Raw genomic sequence first — 24,550 nt, 5'->3', positions numbered from 1 at the left:
CAACTTTGAAATTGTTATAGTTTTAGACTAATTTTAGACACCGATGGTGTTGGTCACACGAGTGTAACTGGGTTATACCTCTCGCGTTATCTATCCAAAATAGTTATCACCAACACGCAATCAGTTTACCTCATGAATGGTTTATTCTTTGATATATATAACGTTTATCCTCTCGGAGCTTTATTGATAAATATATCTCTATGACGGTAAGATTGATTAAGAGTGTTGAAATGATATAAACTTTATACATCAAGAATAAGAGATATTTTCACAATCGGTGTGAAATTATTTTATATTTATAGGTAGCAGTGAACAATACCTCCAAATTGCAAGAAGTGATCGGATTGGGATTATTTTATAGTCGGTTTTGCGCAGTCACACCGCCGAACCAGACTCCAAACCGACCAATTCCTTGATATTCAGTCAGGGTATAATGTAATGCTGTTTTGTTTGGTGTGTTGGCGGTCCCGTCAATAGGCCTGCCTTCACTATCTCGAGATTGCCAAATATCCAGCTATTTGAACTATCCCGATCGCTATCCAGCTAATATGCGTTTTCATCAGACTGAAGTAGCCATTAGCGGGATATTCGGTAGGGATTGTCATCCTGAGATATCTTGGGATAGTTTGCAAAATATCCCACTATTAATTTTGGCGAAATATCCAGCTATTTGTCCGATGCGTTTTCACCAGACCGAAGACTCGCACTATGCGCCGACGCTGAGCAAAATGTCTCGAGCTAATTTCTCAAGGTCGAGTTTCAAGTTTCGAGTTTCAAGTTTCGAGTTCGAATCTCGAGCTGATGAAGACGCGATTTGTAACTTCGGGATTATTTCCCAAATCAGAAATAGCGGGCTATTTGGCAATCTCGAGATGATGAAGACGCGCCTAGTGTGACTGGGACGCTCCACCCCTTACCTAGTATAATACCAATGCCGACGCCGAAGCTGTTGATGTACATGACGCCGACTGTGAAGGCACTGGTGATGATACCCTGTATGGCCAGGATCGAGACGTTGCTGACCGGAAGACGGTCACCGAAGAGGGCAAGAAGCACTTTGGTGATTAACTCAGCTGCCGCACACGTGGAGAGGACCAGAGCACTCTGGCGCTGTGAAAACCCAACGTTTGACAGATGGCTTACCTTCAAGAAGACGGGGAAAAAATGTTTTAAGAACATCATTCTAAAATCTAAAGAAAATACAATACAATTAACCCTGTCCGCAAGTCAATAAAATCTATCGAAACGATATATTATTACGACAAACAGAGAGGACACTAAGGGACAAACAAATTTCAAAGATCGTAGAAATTTACATTTTACACAAGGAATAATAATTAAAAAAGGTGTGAAAGCCTGTGTGAAAGATACTTTTAAACTGTGTTGTAAAAAGCGGGGATGGATTCATACAAAGAGACATTAGGCCTATCACCAAGGGTAGAAATACTGGCTAGGGGCAGGTATTATGATAGACCAATAAAGCAACCTAATTCTCAAACAAAATTCATGTTAGCTTCATTTACTTGATTGATGTTAATACAGATTATTCATCACTACATTATACTGTAACTATACTTTTCTATAATTGTAAGTCCTTTGCGTTTGAGTCATTATGATGAGCGTTTTTCCTTGATAAAGCGAGCTTTAACATTCGGCGAGAACTAACATCTGTGAATTTATCCCAAATATAATTAATGCTCCCAAACTGTATTTTGGTTTTATACATTGTGACCTACTTTCTTCGTGTTCATGACTTTGTGATGCGTGAAAGATTTGCGATCGATACCAGTCAAAGGCCTGGAGAACACATTTGAATGGGTTTGATTTATCAATTAATGTCATTCTTGACAAAATTATTATACAAAAACAGATTAGGAAAACTCTTTTACAGTAGTCTTCTGTTGATATAGAAAAAAATAACCAGATAGAACCTTATTTGGCAAACTTGTTAAACATATTTTGGGGGTCTGGGCAGCGTTTCTCGAAACCGTCATAAGTACAAGTTCATCGACATCCCATTGAAAGGCGTGTATTAAGTTTAACACGCGTTTCAATGGGATGTCGGTGAACTTGTAGTTATGACGGTTTCGAGAAACACTGCCCTGTTTATTAGACATGGTGGAGGAGGGAACTAGTAATAGGGAGTTGTTAGAGGTTTCCCAGAGGACCAGCCGTTAATATTGCCTACGGCCGGTCGGTTTGTTGTCGGAGGGCCGGTCGGGCAAACTACAATGGACCGGTCGGGCAACTGAAACTACAATAGGCCGTTCGCACCCAATTTCCTTGACCAAATTTAGCCCCGTCCCAGTCCGCCACTTTAAAAGTTTCTACATTCTAAATAGAAATACAAGAAGAAACCTTCACTCAAGCAAATGATAAATGTGCTCCATCCCTGTTGTTTGAGTAATCTAATGAAAAACATGAAAAACATTAGCACGATCGGATCCAAAGACTTTCAAAAATCCTCTAATGTCAATACCCTATTGTACATTCCAGAGAAATTATATTTGGATTACGTACTACATTATTAGCCATGTTCAATCCCTGCAGTAGTAAATATCTCATGTATATTTCACTTACACCATTACCCCGTGTCCTCACACAACATTTTCTGTGATTAGGCGTGATTAGTTTTACCGTTTCGGGATAGTTATATGATGAAATTGTGTGTGTGGACGCTTACTAACGATACTATAACGAAACATCGTTTAACGAAACGCGGGTTTAAATTGCCATCGTCTGAACAAGACTAATGTCATGTTCGCCCATATCATTAATTATTGATGGGCAAGACTTGGGTTAATATTACGAACGTCTTTGCGATTGCGTTCAATATTCCTACATTATTGCAAGTGAAAATTGACGAAAGCTGCAACTTACAAGGTTAACCCAGTAAAAGCTCCACGAAAATGTTGAGATGAAAACCGAGACAAGGAAAAACCAGGATCTCCAAGAGCCAAGGATAAAGAGCCACTTCTGGCATCCTAACTTCTCTTCTTCTTCCTGGACAACAACGTTCTCTAGAAGATCAATGGCATGTTCTTTATCACTTATACAGTTTGAGTTCGTACCATGTGTCTTCGAGCCGCCGCGCAATGAACATCCCTCATCCTCGTTTTCATTATCGTCACAGTCCTCGGAAGAGTTCGTCTTCCAGACCCTCCGATCGTCCGTATCATCCTCTGGGTAAACCTTCTGCAGGTCCCGTTTGTACTTGCCTACCGAGTCCTCGAGGGCCTCTGCGCATTTGCTGTACTTTCTGTCCACCCTTTCTACCTCTTTAGCAGTCTCTTCGGGTGACTTGCAGAGTAAGGCGAAGGGAAGCCCGAGACAGAGAACGAAGATGCCGCTGATCCTTAGCGCTCCACGCCACGTGAACATTCGGATTAATCTCTCCATGACAGGACTGAACACCAACATTCCTGTAAAGCAAATAAACAAAAAGAAATGTTAAAACTATCATTTTGGCATAATATAGATCGTCAGGTTTTTGGTGTGTTCTTGTGGCTACAAAATACTCTAGCATGCAAAAGGCAAATCAACAACAAAAAATGAAACAAACAAACAAAAAAGGCCATCAGCCCATGCTTCTTTTCTTCCTCCTTTTGTTGCTTTTTCCTTTTTTATATTTCTGATCGATTATACCACTAATACATGTACAAGGTTATTCAAATATATTATTGCACCCAGGAGCGTAATGAGCAAAAACAAAAAACATCAAAAAAATCAGGGGGCCCAAGCCAAAAAGAATTGATTATTTGCCAACTGCTATAAAGGCAATACATGCGACTCGGACATCAATCTTTTAAATCGAGGGGGGAGGGCGTGGGGCAGGGAGTGAGATGGCTACACCCACTCTTTGCTGTAACAAAAATACGCATTATATCAACTTCAAGTTAGCAACGTCTCTGCAAATTACATCTGTTTCATTTTTCGAAGTCTTTCAGTGACCAAGTAAGAAATGTTTATGTTTTACACGGGGATTGGCAGTGTTGATTCATCATTCCTTCGGATAGTAATTGGCGACTTTCTCCTTTTTATTTATTTATTTATTTTTTTTTTTTTGGGGGGGGGGGGACAGCTCCTCTTTGATACAGCTTACATACTCCTCTCATTTGAAATTAAAAATACATTATGCAAGGGAGCATTTACATTTGTAAATAGTGTAAGTGCATTCTTCTACGGCACGTCTCGCCGACGATGCATGGCTTGTCCCCTATCAACTTACCAGAGGTTCCTCCGATCATGATAATAGAAGTGGCCCTGCGACAGTTCTGGGTCGGGAAGTACTGCACCATGAGGCACAGGCTGGCATGGAAGGAGAGGTTGATACCTAAGCCGTACATAGTCCCGTACGTGAAGTACAGCATGAAGAGTTGCGGCGCAAACGACGACGAGAAAACACCGACGGCGCACAGGAGAACCCCCAGAGCTGTTGTCATGCGAAAGCCAATTTTTCTTTCCAAGAAAGCCGCTAGCGGGCTGGCTAAACAGTTAAGGCCAATGTTGACAGATCCCACCCATCCTGTAAAGAGAAGAAAGAATAGAGACGAATACGCTTGTTACAATGGAATTGTATTTCGATTCACTACAGAACCCCTTGATTATCAACTACTAGAATTATCTGCTACGTATATAGCATATCACAGGATTACATTAACTTAACATTCATTTATTGTTGCTATATCAGTAAGCCTATGGCAAGCTTTTGACTTGTCGGAAGAACTTTTAATCAAGAGGAATGCAAAATATTAGTTAACAGGTTTATTGAAAATTCGCGCACACCACAAAATACGATTGGACGATTTGAAAATTGTATTGTATTTATTTATTTACGGTAAAAACTCACCATCAATCAAAACAGACTGCTTTTAAGCGAGTCCGTGCATATTGTTTAAAAAAAAAAAGTAAAATCAAAACAATACCATTGAAAAACAAATAAAGCAATCAATGGACAAAAAAAGGACATAAACTGCTTTGCTTGGGGGCAAATGCCTCAACCCCCCCCCCCCCGCGGCCCCGGACCCGCCCCTGGATTCAAACATGTCATGCACAATATGTTGTATCCTTAAATTAATTTTACACTGGAAATGGGAAGGAAAAAATGGAACTGACAATAAAAGATCCTCAATTAATGTTTTCAGGATTACTGAACTACAAGTTTACAAAATAAATTTAACATGATCGGAAACACTTTCGAAAAATCAACTTAAAGACAATTTCAATAACCTATGGCATTGCCTACACAAATCATGTTTGGATTACGTAACATGTCATAGACGCTTGCACGTTTCAATAGATGACGCACAAGGATATTACTGCGTAAGACATAATTATTTCGAAAGTTGCTAGAAAATCAAAACAGCTTCAATAAATATCTATATATTTTTGTTAAGGGATTCGGTAACTTTGTCTCAGATTCTTTAAAAATATTCTGGATTTATCATTTAGCTCATGCTGCAATGATAACAAGTCAACGCAAAGCGTAGCATCCCCTCGCAGGGTACAAATGGCCTATACGTCAGTACAAGTTACCTCCATTGGACCATACTATATATTTCTAGGCAAGGAAGTTAAACTACAATTTCACATATATAATTACGTGTTTTTTCATTTTTTTAATGAGCTATGACCTTTCACCTTTGACCTACATACTCAGAAATCGAACTTAGGCTGTACATGTATTTTGATACCATACCTTATTCAGCACTGTGTATACATGCGTACTTGTTTACTTTATAATTAAAGGTATCGTACGGCATTCCACAGGGAGAGTCTGCTAAGACATATCGTCATGACGATTTTAATCTTGTGCATTTTTTAAACGAAAGACATTTTCAATGTGAAAGGTGTATTCAAGTTTTCTTTGATAGCTAAACTATCCGTTGGTTATATTTCACAGATATTTTCCAATGCAACTCACATAATTTGAGCATATTAAACTTATATTTCTGTGTCCCGTACGACATTTCAGCTCTATCTTGCCTTGTAAGGGAATTGTATTGTACACTGTTGGTCATAATGGTGGAATAATTATTTTTACCCCAGTTTAGGGAAGGATTTTAAAAAATTATTTATTTCTAATAGATCTAGATAATGGCATACATTCTCAGATTTTATTGAATATTGATTTGCGAGTGTTTCTTTTGCGTGACTGCTAAATCATATGTGTGCTACTATGCTAATCAGCTAGGGAACCTACGTCCTTAAATCATAATTGACAGTAATGAGGATTAATGCCTAACAAAAGGGCACTTATATAGCTGATCGACACGATTTTTATCCTGGGGCCTCACAGTAACGAGGCCATTGCTTAGCCCCTGAATCATGACTGTACGCAGTGTTTGCTAGGGTACGCGGCCGCCCCCACAAATCCCCCAAAACGAAGAAAATGCAATAAATTGTCAAAAATTCATTGCAATTTCCCCCCGCCCCCAACAGGAAAAATTTCTCTGTGTGGCCATGCCTTGAACCATAATGCATGGCCCTACACTCTAAAAAAAACTGCTCAATTTGAGTCAAAATGTTACTCTTTTGAGTAGTCAAAAGGGAACCACCCGACTTTTGAGTAAACTTTACTCAGCATGTGTTGAGTAACAAATTTACTCATCTGTTGAGTAAAAATATTACTCAATAAAAGACTAAATCTCTACTCAGTTTGAATGAGTCAACCTTTACTCAATATTTACTCCTTTGTTGAGCGGTTCCCTTTTTACTCAGTACTGGGTAGAAACGTAATCAACTCATGTCGAGTAAGAAACTGCTCATGAGTTGAGCCAAATTTTACTCAATTAACGAGTACATGTTTTGACTCAAATTATTTGAGCAATTTTTTGCTCAAATATTGAGTATGATGTTATCTGGGTAACGCTTAGTTGCTCAATCAATATTGAGTAAAAACATTTACTAAGTTAAGTACATGTTTTTACTCAATACTGACTAAAACAAAGGTGGATTCAACTAGGGTTTTAACATTTTGACTAAGGGTTTAACTAAACCGCTGATTAATATTGTTCTTTTTTTAACAGCTGTTAAGTAACCATTATTTGTCAATAGAGAATATAAACCATAATTTTGCCTGATTTCTAAATTTAGCATTGATTTGAAGTTCTTCATTCACACACTATTATATGCAAATAACATAAAGTCAACGACATTTTAAATTCAGTAACATAATTTTTGGACTTTAATTTCCCAAATCAGTTTGAATCACAGTGAAAACTCAGAGTTCTCTCATCAAAGAAAGAATCTCATTATTAGTCCATCTGTACTAGGGTCAATGGTTTAATAAGATCCTTGGTACGAATTCCATGAATGAGACGATCAAAGAAGTCCCATATGACAGCTGCCTGGGCAGGGTAATCCAGCTGTAGTACTTGAAACATCTTGAAGCAGTAGTCAACTGCTGCTGTCAATGAAGAGCATGAATAGGCGCTTCTCTCGAGGACTACATAACACTGTCCTGGCTTTCTCGGTGCTCCTCAAAGCACCAACAAAAACAGTGGGCTCCTTCCTCTGAAGGAGGCCAGAAAAAAAGTCCAAGCCAGTTCCTTCCTAGATGTCGGTTGGAGCTCTTCCAAGCTCGATCCATGAGCTCAGAATTTCTTCCCAATGTGTCACAATCATCTATCTCAGTTCTTTCGCATCTTTCTGCACGCGCACATGCATGCACGAGACATGCACATGGCGGACAATGAAAGAGGACAAAATATACAGTTCCTTAGGTAGACAAAGGAACATACAGCTGCAATTATGTAAAAATGTGTAGAACAGGTGTCACATGCATATTGACAGCTAGTTGCACTTTCCATCGATCCAACTTTCACTAGCACCCGAGGTAAATTCGGGTAAGAGATCAATGTTGAGTTATTTATCACCTGCCGCCGCGTAATACCCAACCGTAGTTTACTCAAAATTGACACAAACGAAGTTCTTACTCAATGTTGAGTCATTGATTTACTCTTTATCGAAGGTAACAAATTACTCGGATGACGAGTACCACTAAAATTGACTTCTTACTCCAGCTTGAGTACTGAATTGCTCATTTTGTTACTCAGCTTGTTTTACTCGGCACAATTTACTCGCTGACATTAAGAGTGTACAGAGGAATTTTTCCTGTTGGGGGCGGGGGGAAATTGCAATGAATTTTTGACAATTTATTGCATTTTCTTCGTTTTGGGGGATTTGTGGGGGCGGCCGCGTACCTAGCAAACACTGCGTACAGTCATGATTCAGGGGCTAAGCAATGGCCTCGTTACTGTGAGGCCCCAGGATAAAAATCGTGTCGATCAGCTATATATCAGTGCCCTTTTGTGAGGCATTAATCCTCATTACTGTCAATCATGACTTAAGGACGTAGGTCCCTTAGCTGATTAGCATAGTAACACACATATGATGAAGCAGTCACGCAAAACAAATACTCGCAAATTAGTATTCAATAAAATCTGAGAATGTATGCCATTATCTAGATCTATTAGAAATAAATAATTTTTAAAAATCCTTCCCTAAACTGGGGTAAAAATAAATATTCCACCTTTATGACCAACAGTGTAGTAATTTACTACTATACTGTACTATAAAACAGATCTTCACTGCGTAGTCTTTTTCTTCAAAAGCTTGATAATGTTGTCTGAATGGGACAGAATCGCCCTAAAGTGTTTTCTTGAATTTGGTCGAAATCAAATAGTGTTAATCTTGAGTAATGTTGTCTCTGTGTCCTGCGATTAGTGTCAAAGTACCCCCCCCCCTTTTTTTTTTACCTGTGATGAGTTTCTTTATAGAGAAATGGTAGCCTTAAGTTGGAATCTGACAATCTTGGGGCGCGTTTATCGGGGCTTGCCACTATATATGTACATATCGTACCCCACTATTGAACCCCACTATCATACACAACTATTACGATCGTGATTTGCGGGATGTCGCGTTTATCGTCCCTTCACGATTCAAAATAAAGGCCTTGTGTCTGCCCAGCTGTTTTGACCCGGGAAGCAGACAGTTTCTCGGAGGTCAACTTCACACACATGCTTGTACACAACACCTGGGTGGTCCTATTTGTATGTGAGGTTCAAAACAGTTTTGCGTTTATCGATCTCTCAGAAACGTGATTCTGGCTGTATGTCACATACAAAACACACCTTTTTTGCGTTTTAGATATGCCCATATCTAAAGCCCTTTAAAAAAGGCTTTGCGTTTATCACCTTCTAAATTTGCCTGAAAGACGTTTGAGAAACCTGATTCTAGCCAAAAATCTGGTAGATAAACGCAACTTCAATGAATCGAAACGTGCCAAAATATTTGCAACATTAAACTTCTGTGTGATCAAAATACAAAAATAATCCTGTTTGACGTTACTAGGTGCGAATAATGTCAACTGTTTCAACAATCATAATATCACTCCTGAAGACGGACAGTCAACCTGTCCGAAACGTCGAGTCTACTCTCCTGCTCCTGCTCTGCAACTCTACTCGCCTACTCAACTCTCCAACTCAATCCAGTCTTCTACTCAAACCTCTCATCCCTCCTACAACTTTCTGGTTTACAGTCCTTTTCAGGACTATACTCACTTCCGAAAGATACTCTTCCTTCCAACCTCCACTTTCTCGCCTTTCCATCTCACTTCTATTTTCTATCCACTTTCCTCAGTCCCTCGAGGACTTTACACATGGTGTACCGTAAACCTCTTCCGTGATTAATCATAATATAATTGTAATCAAAAGTTACTATTAAATTATTAATAATAATCAAATTTATAGAAATTTCACAATCCCTTTTTTACCCTCATGTGAAATTCGGGAATCGCAACAGGGGTCGCTGAATCTTTGGTTTTATTTTATTATCTCACGTGAGTCTTCATTTTATTGTATACTTGGAATGCCTCATGTGAAATTCGGGAATCGCAACAGGGGTCGCTGAATCTTTGGTTTTATTTTATTATCTCACGTGAGTCTTCATTTTATTGTATACTTGGAATGCCAAATAAAAATGATACTTCTAGGATATTTCACGTGGATATGCCCGTATGCTTTGCCAGCGTAAACATATGCTAACTGTATCCTTGAACAATACACGTGTGATACTCACATGATAAAGGACGTCAAGGGTCATTGATTTATCAAAGTGCGCGGCATTGTTTAATATTGTAAAGATATTAATCGTAAAATTCGACTTTAGGATTTCGTTGCAAATTATAATGGTCTTACTAGTGGGAAAATATTACATCTAAGAATAGAAGTACACGGTAAATTCATTTTGGCGGTTAGCCTCTTTTTCATATTGGAATTGAGGTTGAAGCCAACAACGGCGTGAGCAGGAAATACAAGGTCATGTGAGTGAAAGGAAGAAAACACTATAAAATGTTATATATTTTTTTATTGTATAGAATGTTCTTTTACAGCATTTAAACCCATGTTCCTCTTCGCATATGCAGTTTAACGGTTTACAAACATTTGAACCTTCTGAACTTGAATGAGGACATTGCAAGACTTGAGACCGACCCCGATTCGACCGATTTTAGGCCACTAGCAGTAATGTAATTGCTTTTCGGTCTTTAGTCGGTCTATTTTTGAAACCAGGCTGTGGGTGTCCTTGTTCTTGGTTGCAATTAGGACGAATAAATGATTTTTTTTTTCTTCACACCGCAAAACCGACTCAGATCGACTCCAAAACCAACAGATCTAAGACCATTTTGGGGAGATGTAATTGGGTTTATAGTTTATTTTACCTGACGGCCAAGAAAGCATTAATATACTTGTAAGTAAGCTACCAGGTGACCGACGGCTTTAAGTTCTCTCCGAAGGACTTGCTAATGAGGATTAATGCCTCACCATAGGGCACGAGTGCATCGACTCGGTGTTTAACCCGGGACCTACAGGTTGCGAGACCACTGCTCTACCACTGAGCCATCACGTCTGCTTAGTCAGTCTGGTGTCTATCTGGTTGGCGTGACAGAGGAATTACAAAAAATCGCTCCGTGAGTCCCCCTGTAAAATATATCCGTCGAGTCAACAAGAGCCGTTGAATTAAAGGTGAATAAATTAAGGGAGTATTTACGTCACCATCAGAAAGTCTAATATTTACTGGGATCATAATACCACAATGAGTCCAATGAGACGCTGAGAACGTATCTTAGGATGCTGTGTTAATGCAAAATAACATTGTTCACAAATGCGTTCATAAAAAGATTTATGGCGTTGTAAAGCCCTGTGACACTCGTATTTCACATTATGTGTTGTTAGGTAGGAGTCGTAGGACGAGCTGTAATTTTGCCCTACCTTTTAGCAACAAGTATGCAATTCGCATTCTGACTATTGAAATACAATTGGATACCACTGAACTCGAAGTGTAGACATCAGTGGTGCACGCCCCATAGACAAATACATTACATGTATATGCGAGTGAGTACGCGTCCTTCAACTAGTCTACTCAAGAAGACGTTTCAATGAGAGTGTCAATAATTTGCAAGCCCCTCAACGTTTATCTGTAGCAGACTAGCAGCAAGATGATTTTATGAAATTATGTGCAAAATATCAGATCAAAAGACTTTGGTTTCTCTCTATTATTGATAATTGAAGCCCTCATTATTTGTGTCCACAACAAAGTAAGTGCTAGCTCCGAAATTCAGATTTGATAATAAATATGAAAGAATGAAATTAAATAGACGAACAATCAAACCCAATCGAAATCGCTGAGCTAGATTCCAATAGCTCCTTCATAATCAAATCTATACCAGGGGTTTTGATGATATTCTAGCTCTTAGTTTGCTTTATGACTTCATTTCCTTGAATTTTTGAAGTGGACTCTTTTGCCTTACTTTTCACATTCAAGGTCTTCTAATAATCCTCAGGACATGTCGTCATGAAATTATGCAAATCTTTATCGTAACTCCTCTTACTCTGAAGAAATTTATTTATAATATTCCTTTTACAACTAATTCTTCTTCATATTTACTTGCTAATCTACTAATACTATCTATCCTTATTATCTAATTTACACAGTAGTGCAGCCCTACGACTAGAATCAGAATTTTAATTCTTTTTCTTTTTCTAATTAATTTAGAGTAAATACACGTCTATAACTGCATTGCAGCATCACCATAAACCTGTCTTAGGAGCCTCATCATCAATATAATGCTGAGAAACTTGTTAAACTAAACATGAGTCCTATTCTGTAAACTGATAAAATTGCATCATATTTATCCAATGCATATATCTAAATGAAAATCCTTACCTTATTCTAGATGGAATAATAACATCTGCCTTTGGACAATCAGAATCAATGACTTTCAATTTCAATATAACATAAACTTTCTGTTCTTAGTCCGCCTTTAACGGGATCCGCTAGCTATTCATATTCGTAAGGACCACTTTTCGGAGGGCTATTCATAATTTGAGCAAAAGGGTCATTATTCATGAGGACCGCTATTCATCATCGAAGGTCACTTTTCATAAAATGAGAAGAAGGTCGCTATTCATTATACATAATCGGAGTCGTTATCCATTGGGGTCCCTACTAACAATACGATAAGAGGGTCGCTATTCACCCTTCTTGTATTATGAATAGCGACCCTCATTTCGTTTTATGAATAGCGGACCTTATAAGAAGTGACCCCCAATGTAAATTACGGATAGCGACTCTCATTTCACATTATGAATAGCGGTCCTCACGCCTTTACGAATAGAGACCCCCCCCCCTTTCGTTTTGTAAATAGCGGTCCTCCAAGAGTATAGGAAGTTCCAGGTTATGAATAGCGGTCCTTAAGAAAAGCGGTCCTTACGACTAACGACGTTACCCCCCCCCCCCCACTCTACAGCGGTATCATGAACATGCTCAGCCCCTACCCCTCTTAATCTCAAAAGTTCTCCATGGCCCCACCTGTTCTATCCCAAACGTTGTTAACTTTAAGTTTCCTCTAATTAATGCATATTAATAATACATTTTCAATTAAATGTACATGTACAAAGAACACCGACACATTTTCCTCCGGGAGAGGAGACTTTAAAAGAGTTTAAAGGTCATTTGCAGGCCAACAAAATGAAAAGCTTAAATTCCAACGGCATTTAAAAGACAATATTAATTTAGAACTTCCCTCAAACGAAAGGGCTTGAAATGGCTTTTAGTGGGAAAATAACGACCATTAGTTGTCGAATCGACTTGTGTGATTGCAATCACCGAAGTAGTAGTCTGATTTTCAGACCCTTTAGCCGAATGATCGTATGTTTTGTGCTGAACAAAGATTCAATCAGTTTAATTTTGGCCATTACAAGTAGTGGGTTATTGATGTAGACAAATGCTCATGTACCTGTTACAGCTCATTTTATGCATGCATGTTAATACCAAAGAAAAAAAGATGTCAGTCAGTCACCCAATAGTGTCTGACAGTGAAGTCTAGACGGTAAACGGATTTCTTTGTATAATTTGAATACTATAGGACACTGCTAAATGTTTGAATTTTACAGATAGGACATACATGACATATTCATAATTCCTGCAAAGTTCTACAGAATTTGATGTTGGCTGCAAAAGGGACACAGTATCTTTCAACCTTTTTTAAAGCTCCGCCTTCTATACACACAGTATACACACACATGTACGCATGTCATTCTTCAGTACACAAACACGAGCACATGTTTACTCAATCATCTTCATGCATATATTTACTTACATTATACATCACAACATCAAAAAAGCAATCATACAAACAAACATAAGGAAAAAAAGAAATATGCAAGAAGGGAGAAGAAAGGAAACTACATGTACATGTATGACAAACTGCTCCATGCAATCCTGGCATAAATTGGAAATTGACACAACAAAGGAAAATAAAGCAAAATTATTACCTCGCAAACGTAGCCTACACCATTTGAGTCTATAGACATAGACATGTGCAAACAATTCAAAATCTGCATTCATAGATTTCATTTATAATAAAATATAAAAGAACGTGAAGGTTTATGGATTTGGTGCGATTTGAAATGAAAGCCAATCATACAGTACTATTTAAGATGTTGTAAATTTGTAAAACCTACCAGAAGAAAGTTTCAAGCGAAGTTATTCAATGTAAATGTATTAAAGGCTCTCTCTTTTATTCTCAGGAGCTAATATTTTAATAATATACTTAATCGGCATATTGCTTGGTAAACAGTCACAAATTTAAAAAAATCCAGCGTGTCATTGAGGAAATCAAAAAGCGGCGAACACAATAGAGGACTAACCAATATGGCGGTTATCACGTGATCACGGACGCTGGCTATATTTTGAACCCGTAAGAGCCTTCTACTTATGTTCAGTTCTGTTCTGTTCAGTTTTGCCCCCGCCCTGGAATACGCCTACGATAAGACCCTCCACTATACACTCCCCTATATTAGTATTTATGCCTCAGATGTTCGAAGGAATATTTCAATTTCTCAAACGCAAAGTAAATACAATTGTCGCTCCAAATTCAACAAGAACTTACAATGGGGACTATAGACCCCCACGGAAAACACAGAGGCGGTGAGTATATTGAATTCCATTGAATTGAATTCAATTAAGTAACCATTTCTATGGACTATTTCGTATTTCGCTTTCTAAAACATAAACGTAGAAAACGTTCACCCTTATCGTGGGCACCTAACGAAAGGGAAAACGGAACGGCGATCTAGGGCAGCTTTCTGTTCGGTCGGTCTGTCATACTTCAAAATGCAATTTACTCACTCATTATTTTATCAGGTTCCGCCCTGGACGGTGAACCACTTCATTTTTTTACAAACACAAACAAAGAGAGTCAGAGGCATGATACGTATAAGGAAGACATATAAAGAGGTGAATACGAACCTAATCGTTCAGTATACTGCTGCTTGATTCACAATAAAACAAGACTACAGAATTTTCTTTTTTTTAATACTTTTCGAGATAAGCTCAATCTTATACAGTATGTTTGCGGTTGCACCATGTGTGAGAGAGAGAGAGAGAGGTTTGAGGAGTCCTGAAAAGGACTCTGACTCGGTAATCTTTCTTGGAGGAGTGTAGTCCTGAAAAGGACTATTTGTTATCTTTCTTAGCATAGTTCTCGGGAGAACTATAGCGCTTGGAGAGGATGAGTGGCTCGACGTTTCGAACAGGTTGACTATCCGTCGTGGTGCAACCGCAAACCTACTGTATATCGACACTTACAAGCAGCATCTCTTTTCACACTGGTTTTGCTTAACCCCGTACTTTGCTTAGCCCCGTACTATCCTTAACCCCGGACTATTTACACTCGCTGTTTTTAGTCCCGTACTAGCGCCTATTCCGGAATAAGAAAATTCCAGCTGTTCTCACTGCATTTCGTTAACCCCGGATATCGTGAATGTTATTATTGGACATACTTCGCATTTGGCCAGCTGCGATACGCTCCATTGCGTAGTACCGGACTATTTTTCGTTTCTGTTCTCATTCATTTGCTTAGCACCGCAATTGCGGGGTTAGCAGGAGTTAGCACCACAATTGCGGAGTTAGCCCTGCTATTTTGCAGGGTTAGTTAACCCCGTACTATAGGTGGGGTTAGCCAACTTTAGCCCACTTTGGTAAAAACCAGTCTGAACATAAAGTGGAATAGGCTTAACCCCGTACTATAGGTGGGGCTGACCCCCCCCCCCCTTAACCCCACCTATATAGTACGGGGTTAAGCAAAATATTGCCAGTGTGAAAACATTGCTCACTCTTGCTCATTAAATGCGTTTCGACGCTGTTCAATAGTATTCAACTATTCATCCACATCATTTTATTCGGTTATGTTTTTGTTGTAAACACGTATTAAAGGAAATATCATGCACACGTTAAGGCTAAATAGTAAATACTCAGTAGGCTTATACACCTTGCATTATACATAGGAGGTTAATTCGTCCTTGTTTTCACGAAGTGACGGTAGTGAGGAAAATCGTAACGCAAAGTGAATGCAATTTTTTTTCACTACCGTCACTTCGTGAAAACAGCGACGAATTATACCCCAAAATACTGTACCTTCCATCCCCCCCCCCATTCTTTTTTTTTTCACATTCACGGTGGGGAGCTAGGGGTGGGCACCATCATCCTAGTATGCAAGCACAGACCCTAATTTGACACTTCATCAACAAATCGTAAATTAATCGTTGTGCCTTGCCTTGAGAGAAGCCTATACCTACTGGTTGTGTCCTGTGTCAGGAGCAGCTACAGTACATGGCCTGTGGTAGTCTTATAGTGCAGACTCTCTTTTACGACTGACCAGGGCAGGGTTTGTGCTTGCAGACTACCATCATCCAGAGCAGTACAATCATCGAGTAAGCCAAGGTAGGGCTATACAGGCAGGAATCGTAGGATACAGTAAGTCTGTATTAACAACCAGCATAATATTCAACTTCTATCAACGGTATGTAGTATAGTTACTTGTACTTAGCTGGGATCTCGATGAAATCATATCTAATTTCATAAACAGCCGCTGATCCATAATGATCCAGGGCAGTCAGTATGTATAGTCTGTAAGCGCAGACTCTAACTTGAATGCAAACTAGGCAGTCGGGGAAACGTGACTTGCCTAAAGTCTAAACAGAGTTAACAGTGTTGTTATTTTTATCTTTTTATTTTATTTTTTTAATAGGAAATGATATTAAGGCCAAAAAACTTGCAAGTTTCTCGTCCCTGCCCGCCTCCTTTTGATTACTAATTACTATTCAGAAAAAAGCCCCCTCCATTAAAAAAGGAAGTTGGGAGAAGAAAAAAAAAGACGATATCTGGGATAAGACCGAGTGGCATCTCTGATATTTTGAATATCTTGAATTCAATTAGATAGCCACAAAATAGCAGCTTTGCCTCAAGAACTTTCAACTTTCTCATTTCAATTATTCTCATTTGCGCAGTCCCTAGCTATGTAGTTGGGGGCTAAAAGTGTAATATCATCTGTTTCTTGGCATTTGGCACTAACCCAGATCCAAGGTGATGGTGCTGCTATTCTGTAGACCAGCTTATGGTCGTTTTAATCTGTTGCCCTTTCCCGAATGCGCGCGCGTGTATGATATGCGTACTCCCCACGAATTCACCTTCCCCGAAAAAAAAACTTCCGTACGTGCATATTATGGTGTACTAGTAATATGTGAGCGCGCACGGATCATGTAGAGAACAGTCCAGGCAGTGGACTACTATTCTGCAGTGAAGGTCCTTACCATTGGTGCTATACCAAATATAGTATTCTTTTTCTTCAAATGATTTCCCTTCCAAGCAATTTGTATTTAATGTCGTGTTGGGATCGGTGTATTCATTATTGGCAGTATGAGAGGTACATAAATATGAAGAAGCAAGGAGAGATTTGTAATTCCGGAGTCATGTGAGAGTATTTATTACCTCCAAACTTTGGAGAATCAAATCTGTCACATCATTATGAACTTCCACATAATATGTATGACACAAGATGAAGAGGAGCCAGCTAGAAAGAGGGTCTTGATCTAATGGTGATCAAAACTTAACTCCCCCCAAAAAAGTCAGAACATGTAATATTTATACAGAAGAATACAGGTAATATGAGGGTAGGTTACATTGTGTCAAAGGGACAAATACATGAGTGAGAGCCGCCAAAGCAATGGACTACTTGGTAGTTTTATGTATGGGGCTTATAACAGAGGTGGTATTCCCTGGGAAGTGGATTGTGAATGCACTTGGTCTTTCTATTGGGAAGGAATATAATGCTTTCATGTGCATCTCAAACTGGGCATCTTGTCAGGGTATAAATATGAGGGTACTTTATAATTAACTGGGTTTTGGGACAATACAATTCAACATTAATATGCTGCTGTTGTGTGTTTGTTGCATCACGTCATCACGTACCATATTTCAATATTTGTTTGTCAATTCATATTGTAAAACACTATTGTAAAAGTTCATATATATATATATATATATCAAAACCGTAAAAAGGGAAAGTGATCTTTCTGGTACTTCATTGTGTCACAACTCACAAATCAATGTTAGTTTCTTTCTACTCAACCAATTCCATATGTACATCATTGCTCTTACCATGCCCATGGACCATGCTTTTACACATGACTTGGTATTTTGGGTGCATTTAATGAAAAAAGACACTCTTATAGCAAATTGTTTTTACACTATTTAATGTATTGCGATTGGCATTTTGAGATCGAGCAATCAGACATTTACAAATTAAGGTGTCCATTCGTTATTGCTGTATAAGCTACTTACACCACATACTACTACTACTAGTTACACCACAGAGATACCAGCACATAGCTCACATGCATACAGCGGAAATTCAGACCTCAACACAAAATATTAATCACTTGTGCAGTTAATACTCCTATACACCTGGACATGCGTTGCCAGGATTCTACAGCTAATTCAAGCTGAACGCATGTACATTTTTTGTACTGTTTCTGAATTTTGAAACTTGCTTAGCAAGGGAACTGAAATAATAATAATAATAGTTCGTCCTTATATTGTGCATTTCAGGACCGCAGGCCCTCTAATGTGCTTTACAGATATTTATTATTACTCCGGTCATCGGATTCATATGCTTACCCGCACACAATGTATGCACATTCTCCTCTCCCTGGGGAGCATGTCAGCCAGTCGCCATTTTACAAGCGCCACTTGCTTTTTTTTTTCATTGAAATTATATTTGTGTTTGTATGCATCTTATTCAATGTACTTAAAAATGTATAATCATGTAAAATGAAGAAATATTTGTTACTTTATGTATATGATTATGTTTCATTTTGAAAATGCAGAAATAAAAATAAACAAACAAACCTGGGTGGAGAATGGCAAAATTAAATGTAGATCAATGTCTTGGGACTTGAACCGCAGACCTTGTGTTCCACAGTCCGCTGACATATCCACACGACCCCAACATTTGTTCTGTCATAGTGGCATCATTTGTTCTGTCATAGTGGCATCAGTATGATGCCACTATGACAGAACAAATGTTGTGGTCGTGTGAGTATTACTCAGATGGAACAATATCTGTGATATATATACCTTGGTCATCTATTGCATTCAGCATTGGAAAGTATTCAGGACTTTTTGTTGACAAACACAAGAAATCGACGACGATCGAACATATAGCTACAAACTTGGCATAAAGTCATTCATCTATACATTTGCCATTCATGACCTTAGTGCCTTATTGACTAGATTTATATTTCATTTACTGTTGAGCACCAATCAGCCTGAACCAGGGCTAACCTCATCTGCAAGTCAGACAAACGAAACTACATACAGTAGCTTTTAGTTCATGTTATAGTACTTGGTACTTGGTACTTGGTAGGATTCAGCGCTCAAAATACACGATTCGCCCCCGTGAGCTACATAATCGCCCCGTCGGGTTGCTCACGGGGGCGATTGCAAAATTAAAAATCGCCCCCGTGGAATTATAAAATAAAGATTTTCTTTTCTGTTATAACTTTAACACAATATTGAATTTCAATTTTCAAATGAAATGGAACTTAGATTAGCGTGCAAGATTTCTTGTTTTATGAGTAGGCCTATTATTACCGATTCAGCTCACAGTGCAGTGCCGCCGTCAGCATTGGTTATAGGCCTACTGCGCCCTTAGTAGCGGTACGTGTCACGCTGCCGCGCTATGTCTGCTGGAGCTGGAGGCGATCGCGCAAGGGCAGAAACATGTTCATGGAGAAGTTTTTCGTTGTGAAAGCGTTAACCCGCTGAAATCTGGTGATTTCAAATGACTAGCAAATAATGAACCTCGACCAGTAAATCAATATTAGGGACCATTAGATTTGCACGATGGGAACGTGGACTGAAACGTGTGACCTCCTTTTAAGGCAGTGCCAGTGCTTAAAAGGACGTGACATGTGACTGCCAGTGCCTTAAAGGGAAAGTCCACCCCCAAAATAAGTTTGTTTCGATAGAGGCAGAATAATAAGAAAATCAGGTGAGTGGAAGTTTGAGCAAATTCTGAATGAAAATAAGAAAGTTATGAATTATTGAAGTTGTTCAATCAAATACAAATTGGCAACTCTGTGACTTATCATACGAGCTCTCCTTCATTTGCTTTGTGCATAATATTCCATAAAATCATGTTTTCTTCGTTATTGATGACGGAATATATATTTGTTCCTTGCAGGGGGAGTATAGAAACATATTTGCAATTATTATATTTAGGGTGCATGTATGGTTGAAATTTTTCTTGAGGGAAAATGAAAATTTTAGATTTTTTTAGTACTGAGCAAATGGAAGTTGAGCTCGCATGATACGTCATAGAGTTGCCAATTTGTGTTTGATTGATCACAACTTCAAAAATCCTAACTTCCTTATTTTTAATCGGAATTTGCTCAAACTTTCACTGACTTGTTTCTCTCATTTTTCTACTCCTATTAAAACTAACTCAATTTCAGGGTGGACTTCCCCTTTAAAAGGACGTAACACGTCCACGTCCACGCAAATCTAAAAGTCCCTATTGAGAAGAAGAGGAAGACCAAGATGTCGTGGAATGATATGATAACATGGACAGATCTACGGGGGGGGGGGTTAGGGGTTTAACCCCCTCCTCCCACCCCGGCCCCCTTGGGCTGCCAAGTGAAAATGTGATATTAAAGCGGGGGGGGGGGATGCTGGAGAGGAGGACTACTAATCTAATTATTTTTTTCATGGGGGGGGGGGGAGTGAAGCGCCGTTTTAGCATGACTTTCTTTTAACTCTTACTTTCAGATAACCCTAAGTTTTTGGTTGCTGCTTTATATGTAGTTGATAATGCATGATTAAAGTAAAGAGAGAGAGAGAGAGAGAACCACCATCATTTTGCAATGGTTCAGGGTTTGTGTAATGTACATTTGAAACCATTTCTTAGCGTCTCAACCCTAACAAAATGGCAAAACTATTTTTGAGGAAAAGCATTATACTGAATTAAATAAAGAATAATAGCTTTATATTGCATCATACTAATACTGATACGGGCTAAAACAATGTGGTATTTGTATAGAGGTATTCCAAAATGACATTCTGATAATCAACATTTGTTCTGGTATCATAATGTATATACGCATAATACAACTGATCTTTATGATTTCTTAACGTGACATAGCTTCTTTTTCCCCTGCAAACAAAAAAGAAAACAAGGATATTTAATAAAGGATCATGAGACAAATAATCATTGTGATTCAAATTGATGCAAGGATTTTTTTGAATAAGCAATGCTTTTCACCAGAATCTTCTTTGTAAAAACGACTTTTACAAATCTCAGCCATGCAAATCTGCCACTGTGTTGTAAGATCACTTTCAGATTAGGAGAAGTGTATTCTTTAATGAGTATTTTACATTGAATGGAACGTCTCAACTCAGTAAGCATGGCTGAGATTTGTAAAAGTTGTTTTTACAAAGAAGATTCGGGTGAATAGTAGTGCTTATTCAAACAAATATTCGCATCAATTTGAATCACAATCATTATTTGTCGCTTAATCCCTTTTAATGACCTTGTTTTCTTTCTCGTTTGCAAGGGGAGAAGAAGATATGTCACGTTAAAGACATCATAAAGATCAGTGTTGTATGCGTATACACAGGCCAGTAACAGCTATGTAGCTTGTAAATTTGTAAGAGGGAAAATGCTGATTGGAATGATAATGATGAAATAGCAAATAATTGAGGAGTATCATAGGTACCAATTCAATGGATATTTGTATAAAAAAGAGCCCCCGTCAGTACTAAAAGAGCCCCCGTGAGAAGGCTCACGGGGGCTCTTTTTTTGGGGGAAGAGCCCCCGTGGACAAAAAAATAATTTGAGCCCTGGTAGGATTCCTCCAAAAGACGCCGTAAAGGTGTTTAAACTGGAGGTGTAGAATACATAGAGAAGGACAAGGAAAACAAGGACAAAATAAGACCTAAGACCCCCCCCCCCCCCAACAGAGTAGTCCTTCCTTTTGTTAACACTATCCTCCTGCTCGAAACCAGCATTCCAAGACAAGAATATTATTGTTGCCTTCAGAAGCCCTAACACTCTAGGAAGTAGGTTGGTCCATCCAAAAAGAACTTATTAGGCGGGCAATCGAAGCAGGATAATGTTTAATAATAATAATAATACTCAGTTTTTATATAGCGCTTATTAGAATCACTAAGCGCTTCCAAACTTGGAGATTATTACCCCGGCTTTAGCTGTGCTGCCATTGCTTCCACGTATGTTGACTAGGTTCTGAGCTTGAAGACTAATTGAGGCAGGCCTCGATCTATATCCTCATGGTTGACCGTGCATGATTGCGTCGTAAACAAAACAAGCATTTCCGAACATAATAATCTGCCTTTTGTCAAGTAACTGTAAATTATTGATCGAAAATGATCGTCTTGACCAGAGGGATAACAAACGTATTTGTTTGGTTTTAGAAGTTGGTTTACGAAACGTGAATCGAAATATACCATGGAGTCCATGCATGGACTCTTGAGCGTCGTAAATTAGTGCCGACAAAATATGTCTGACTTTGAATTTAGGCGAACCATAATTTATTAATTATTATTTACCATGCCTTTACTTGACTCATCTGCAATAAATGAGCATCTACACAAATCATTTTGGGAATCGGCATTAATTCTATGTTTCCGAAATTTGATCACAGCGTGTAACATTTTTTTAATCATTTGTTATGAAAATGGAAAAAATGAAAACAGTGATGTATAACCTCTGTCACTTTCAACTCATCAAGCAAATCAACTTACCCGTTTCGATAGCTGACGTTTTAAATTCCTCCTGCAAGGGACCAAATAGCAATGGATAACTATGAATATTTCCCCACGATACGAAGTAAACAACGGCTAGAGAAACTGTCACAATCCATTTCCACTGTCGCCGATACCTATCCGGCAGGATGGCTGGGCAGGAGAGCCTCTCCCACCAGCTGCAAGTGCAAGACATAGTATACTGCAAGCTAGCGAGCTGTTGTTGTGTGTCCGAGAAATGCACTGCACTATATCCAGCAGGATCGATAGTCGTGAAGCAGTTCAAGCAGCAGTGAAAATATTAAAAACAAGCAATCTGGAGCGAAGGTTGAACGGACCAGGGAGGTGCACTGTTTGGCTAGCTCACTATAGATACAGCGATAAGGGAATTGTGACCCATATTGTTTTCTCTTTCTTTCCTTTTTAATACTCCGTGCATATCCATATCGACGAGCGCTCGTTTACGGCGGTCACCGTCGAGCTTATCGTCTGCTTACCCAAACACGGTAGTCACGACTGTAGATCACAATGCATTATGATTCTACATGACTTTAGTTCACAATGCATTATGCGAGTCCGTTAGTGCGCGTGTATGGCGCGCCATATGCCCAATAACCCGAAAACCTTGTTTATCGCCGATAAACAAGGTTTATCGATAAACCTTGTTTTTCGATAAACCTTGTTTATCGATAAACCTTGTTTATCGAGGGAAACTGTGTTTATCAGTCGATATACAGAGTTTCTCACGATTAACAAGGTTAATCGCTCGATAAACCTTGTTTTTCGCTCGATAAACCTTGTTTTTCGTCTTGTTTATCGGCGTTAAACAATGTTTTTCGGGGTTATTGGGCATATGGCGCGCCATACGCGTGTCTATATTTTTTTTTCTTTTTACCTCTTCAGAGGGACTTTATTGTTCCATTTCAAAATACATATATATTATTTACAAAACCAGTAAAATGAAACATGAATTATATACAAGATCAACATAATATCTTAAAATGATCATTTTAACATTTCTAATACTTTCTTAACTTCTTCAATATCGAAGTATTTTATATTTTCTTTGTATTTCAAATAACATTTTAATGATGAAATAAAATTATTTATTAACCTCTTTGGATTGGTTGGTACTTCTCCAAAGTTCCGCTTTACGTAGTCTTTGTATATAACTAGTTGAGCATAATTTATCCAAAAATTAAGTAAAGTATATTTTCTGTTATCTATTTTATATCCAATCAATAACATTTTCATATCAATTTCAATTTCTATTTTAAAAATGAAATATATAATTCTTGAGATAATTTTCCAGAAACTCTTAATTTCTTGCAACGAAATATAAAATGTTCAATAGTTTCTTTTTCGTTAGACTGTACGATTTTCCATATAAAGAGATTGTCTTTAGATGGCAATATTCTATGAATTAATTTAAAATTATATTGTTTGATCTTATTGTCTCTTATGTTATTAAATTTGAACTGAAATACATCTTTCCAAATAAATGTTTCTGGTAGGCCTAAAATATTTTGCCAAAAATGGAAACCAATTTTCTCTTTTTTCTTTTCTAGCATTAAATTATAATAACTTTTCGCCGTAGTAAATTCAACGTTTATAACGTCTAAAGTTGTCTCAATGTACATTGTTTCATTGAGACTTGGTGCGCGTGTCTATATACCCAAGTGATGCTGATCGCTGGTTGCGGATGATTGCGACTCTCTTCTTATTTTGCTAATCTCCTGGTTGAATCAATATAATAGATGACTGTGTGCGTTGGTTGTTTGACGATGTATGCACTTACTGCATTCTCTGTGAGATAGATTTCGTCACAAAACCATAATCATAATAAGAAAGACGAATAAATATCTTATCTTATCTTATCTTGATATAA

The 24,550-nt window shown here is 38.3% G+C and overlaps 1 protein-coding gene across 1 annotated transcript in view; it reads right to left on the bottom strand.

Annotated features, from left to right (window-relative positions):
- LOC588325 (monocarboxylate transporter 12) overlaps positions 1-23,241 on the bottom strand; it is a 29,241-nt gene extending 6,000 nt beyond the window's left edge. Inside the window, exons 1-4 of the mRNA XM_788015.5 lie at positions 22,663-23,241; positions 4,229-4,525; positions 2,881-3,422; positions 918-1,143 (exon numbers count right to left, since the gene is read on the bottom strand). Coding sequence (XP_793108.4) covers positions 918-1,143; positions 2,881-3,422; positions 4,229-4,525; positions 22,663-22,858 — 1,261 coding nt within the window. The 5' untranslated portion in view covers positions 22,859-23,241. The remainder of the gene's footprint in view (positions 1-917; positions 1,144-2,880; positions 3,423-4,228; positions 4,526-22,662) is intronic.
- Between the last annotated feature and the right edge of the window lie 1,309 nt (positions 23,242-24,550).

This window comes from Strongylocentrotus purpuratus, unplaced genomic scaffold (genome assembly GCF_000002235.5).
Source record: "Strongylocentrotus purpuratus isolate Spur 01 unplaced genomic scaffold, Spur_5.0 spur5_scaffold_8, whole genome shotgun sequence".
In the NCBI taxonomy this organism is placed as follows: Eukaryota; Metazoa; Echinodermata; class Echinoidea; order Camarodonta; family Strongylocentrotidae; genus Strongylocentrotus; species Strongylocentrotus purpuratus.
The sequence above is the reverse complement of the archived record's forward strand: the minus strand, read 5'-3'. Positions and strand labels throughout refer to the sequence as shown.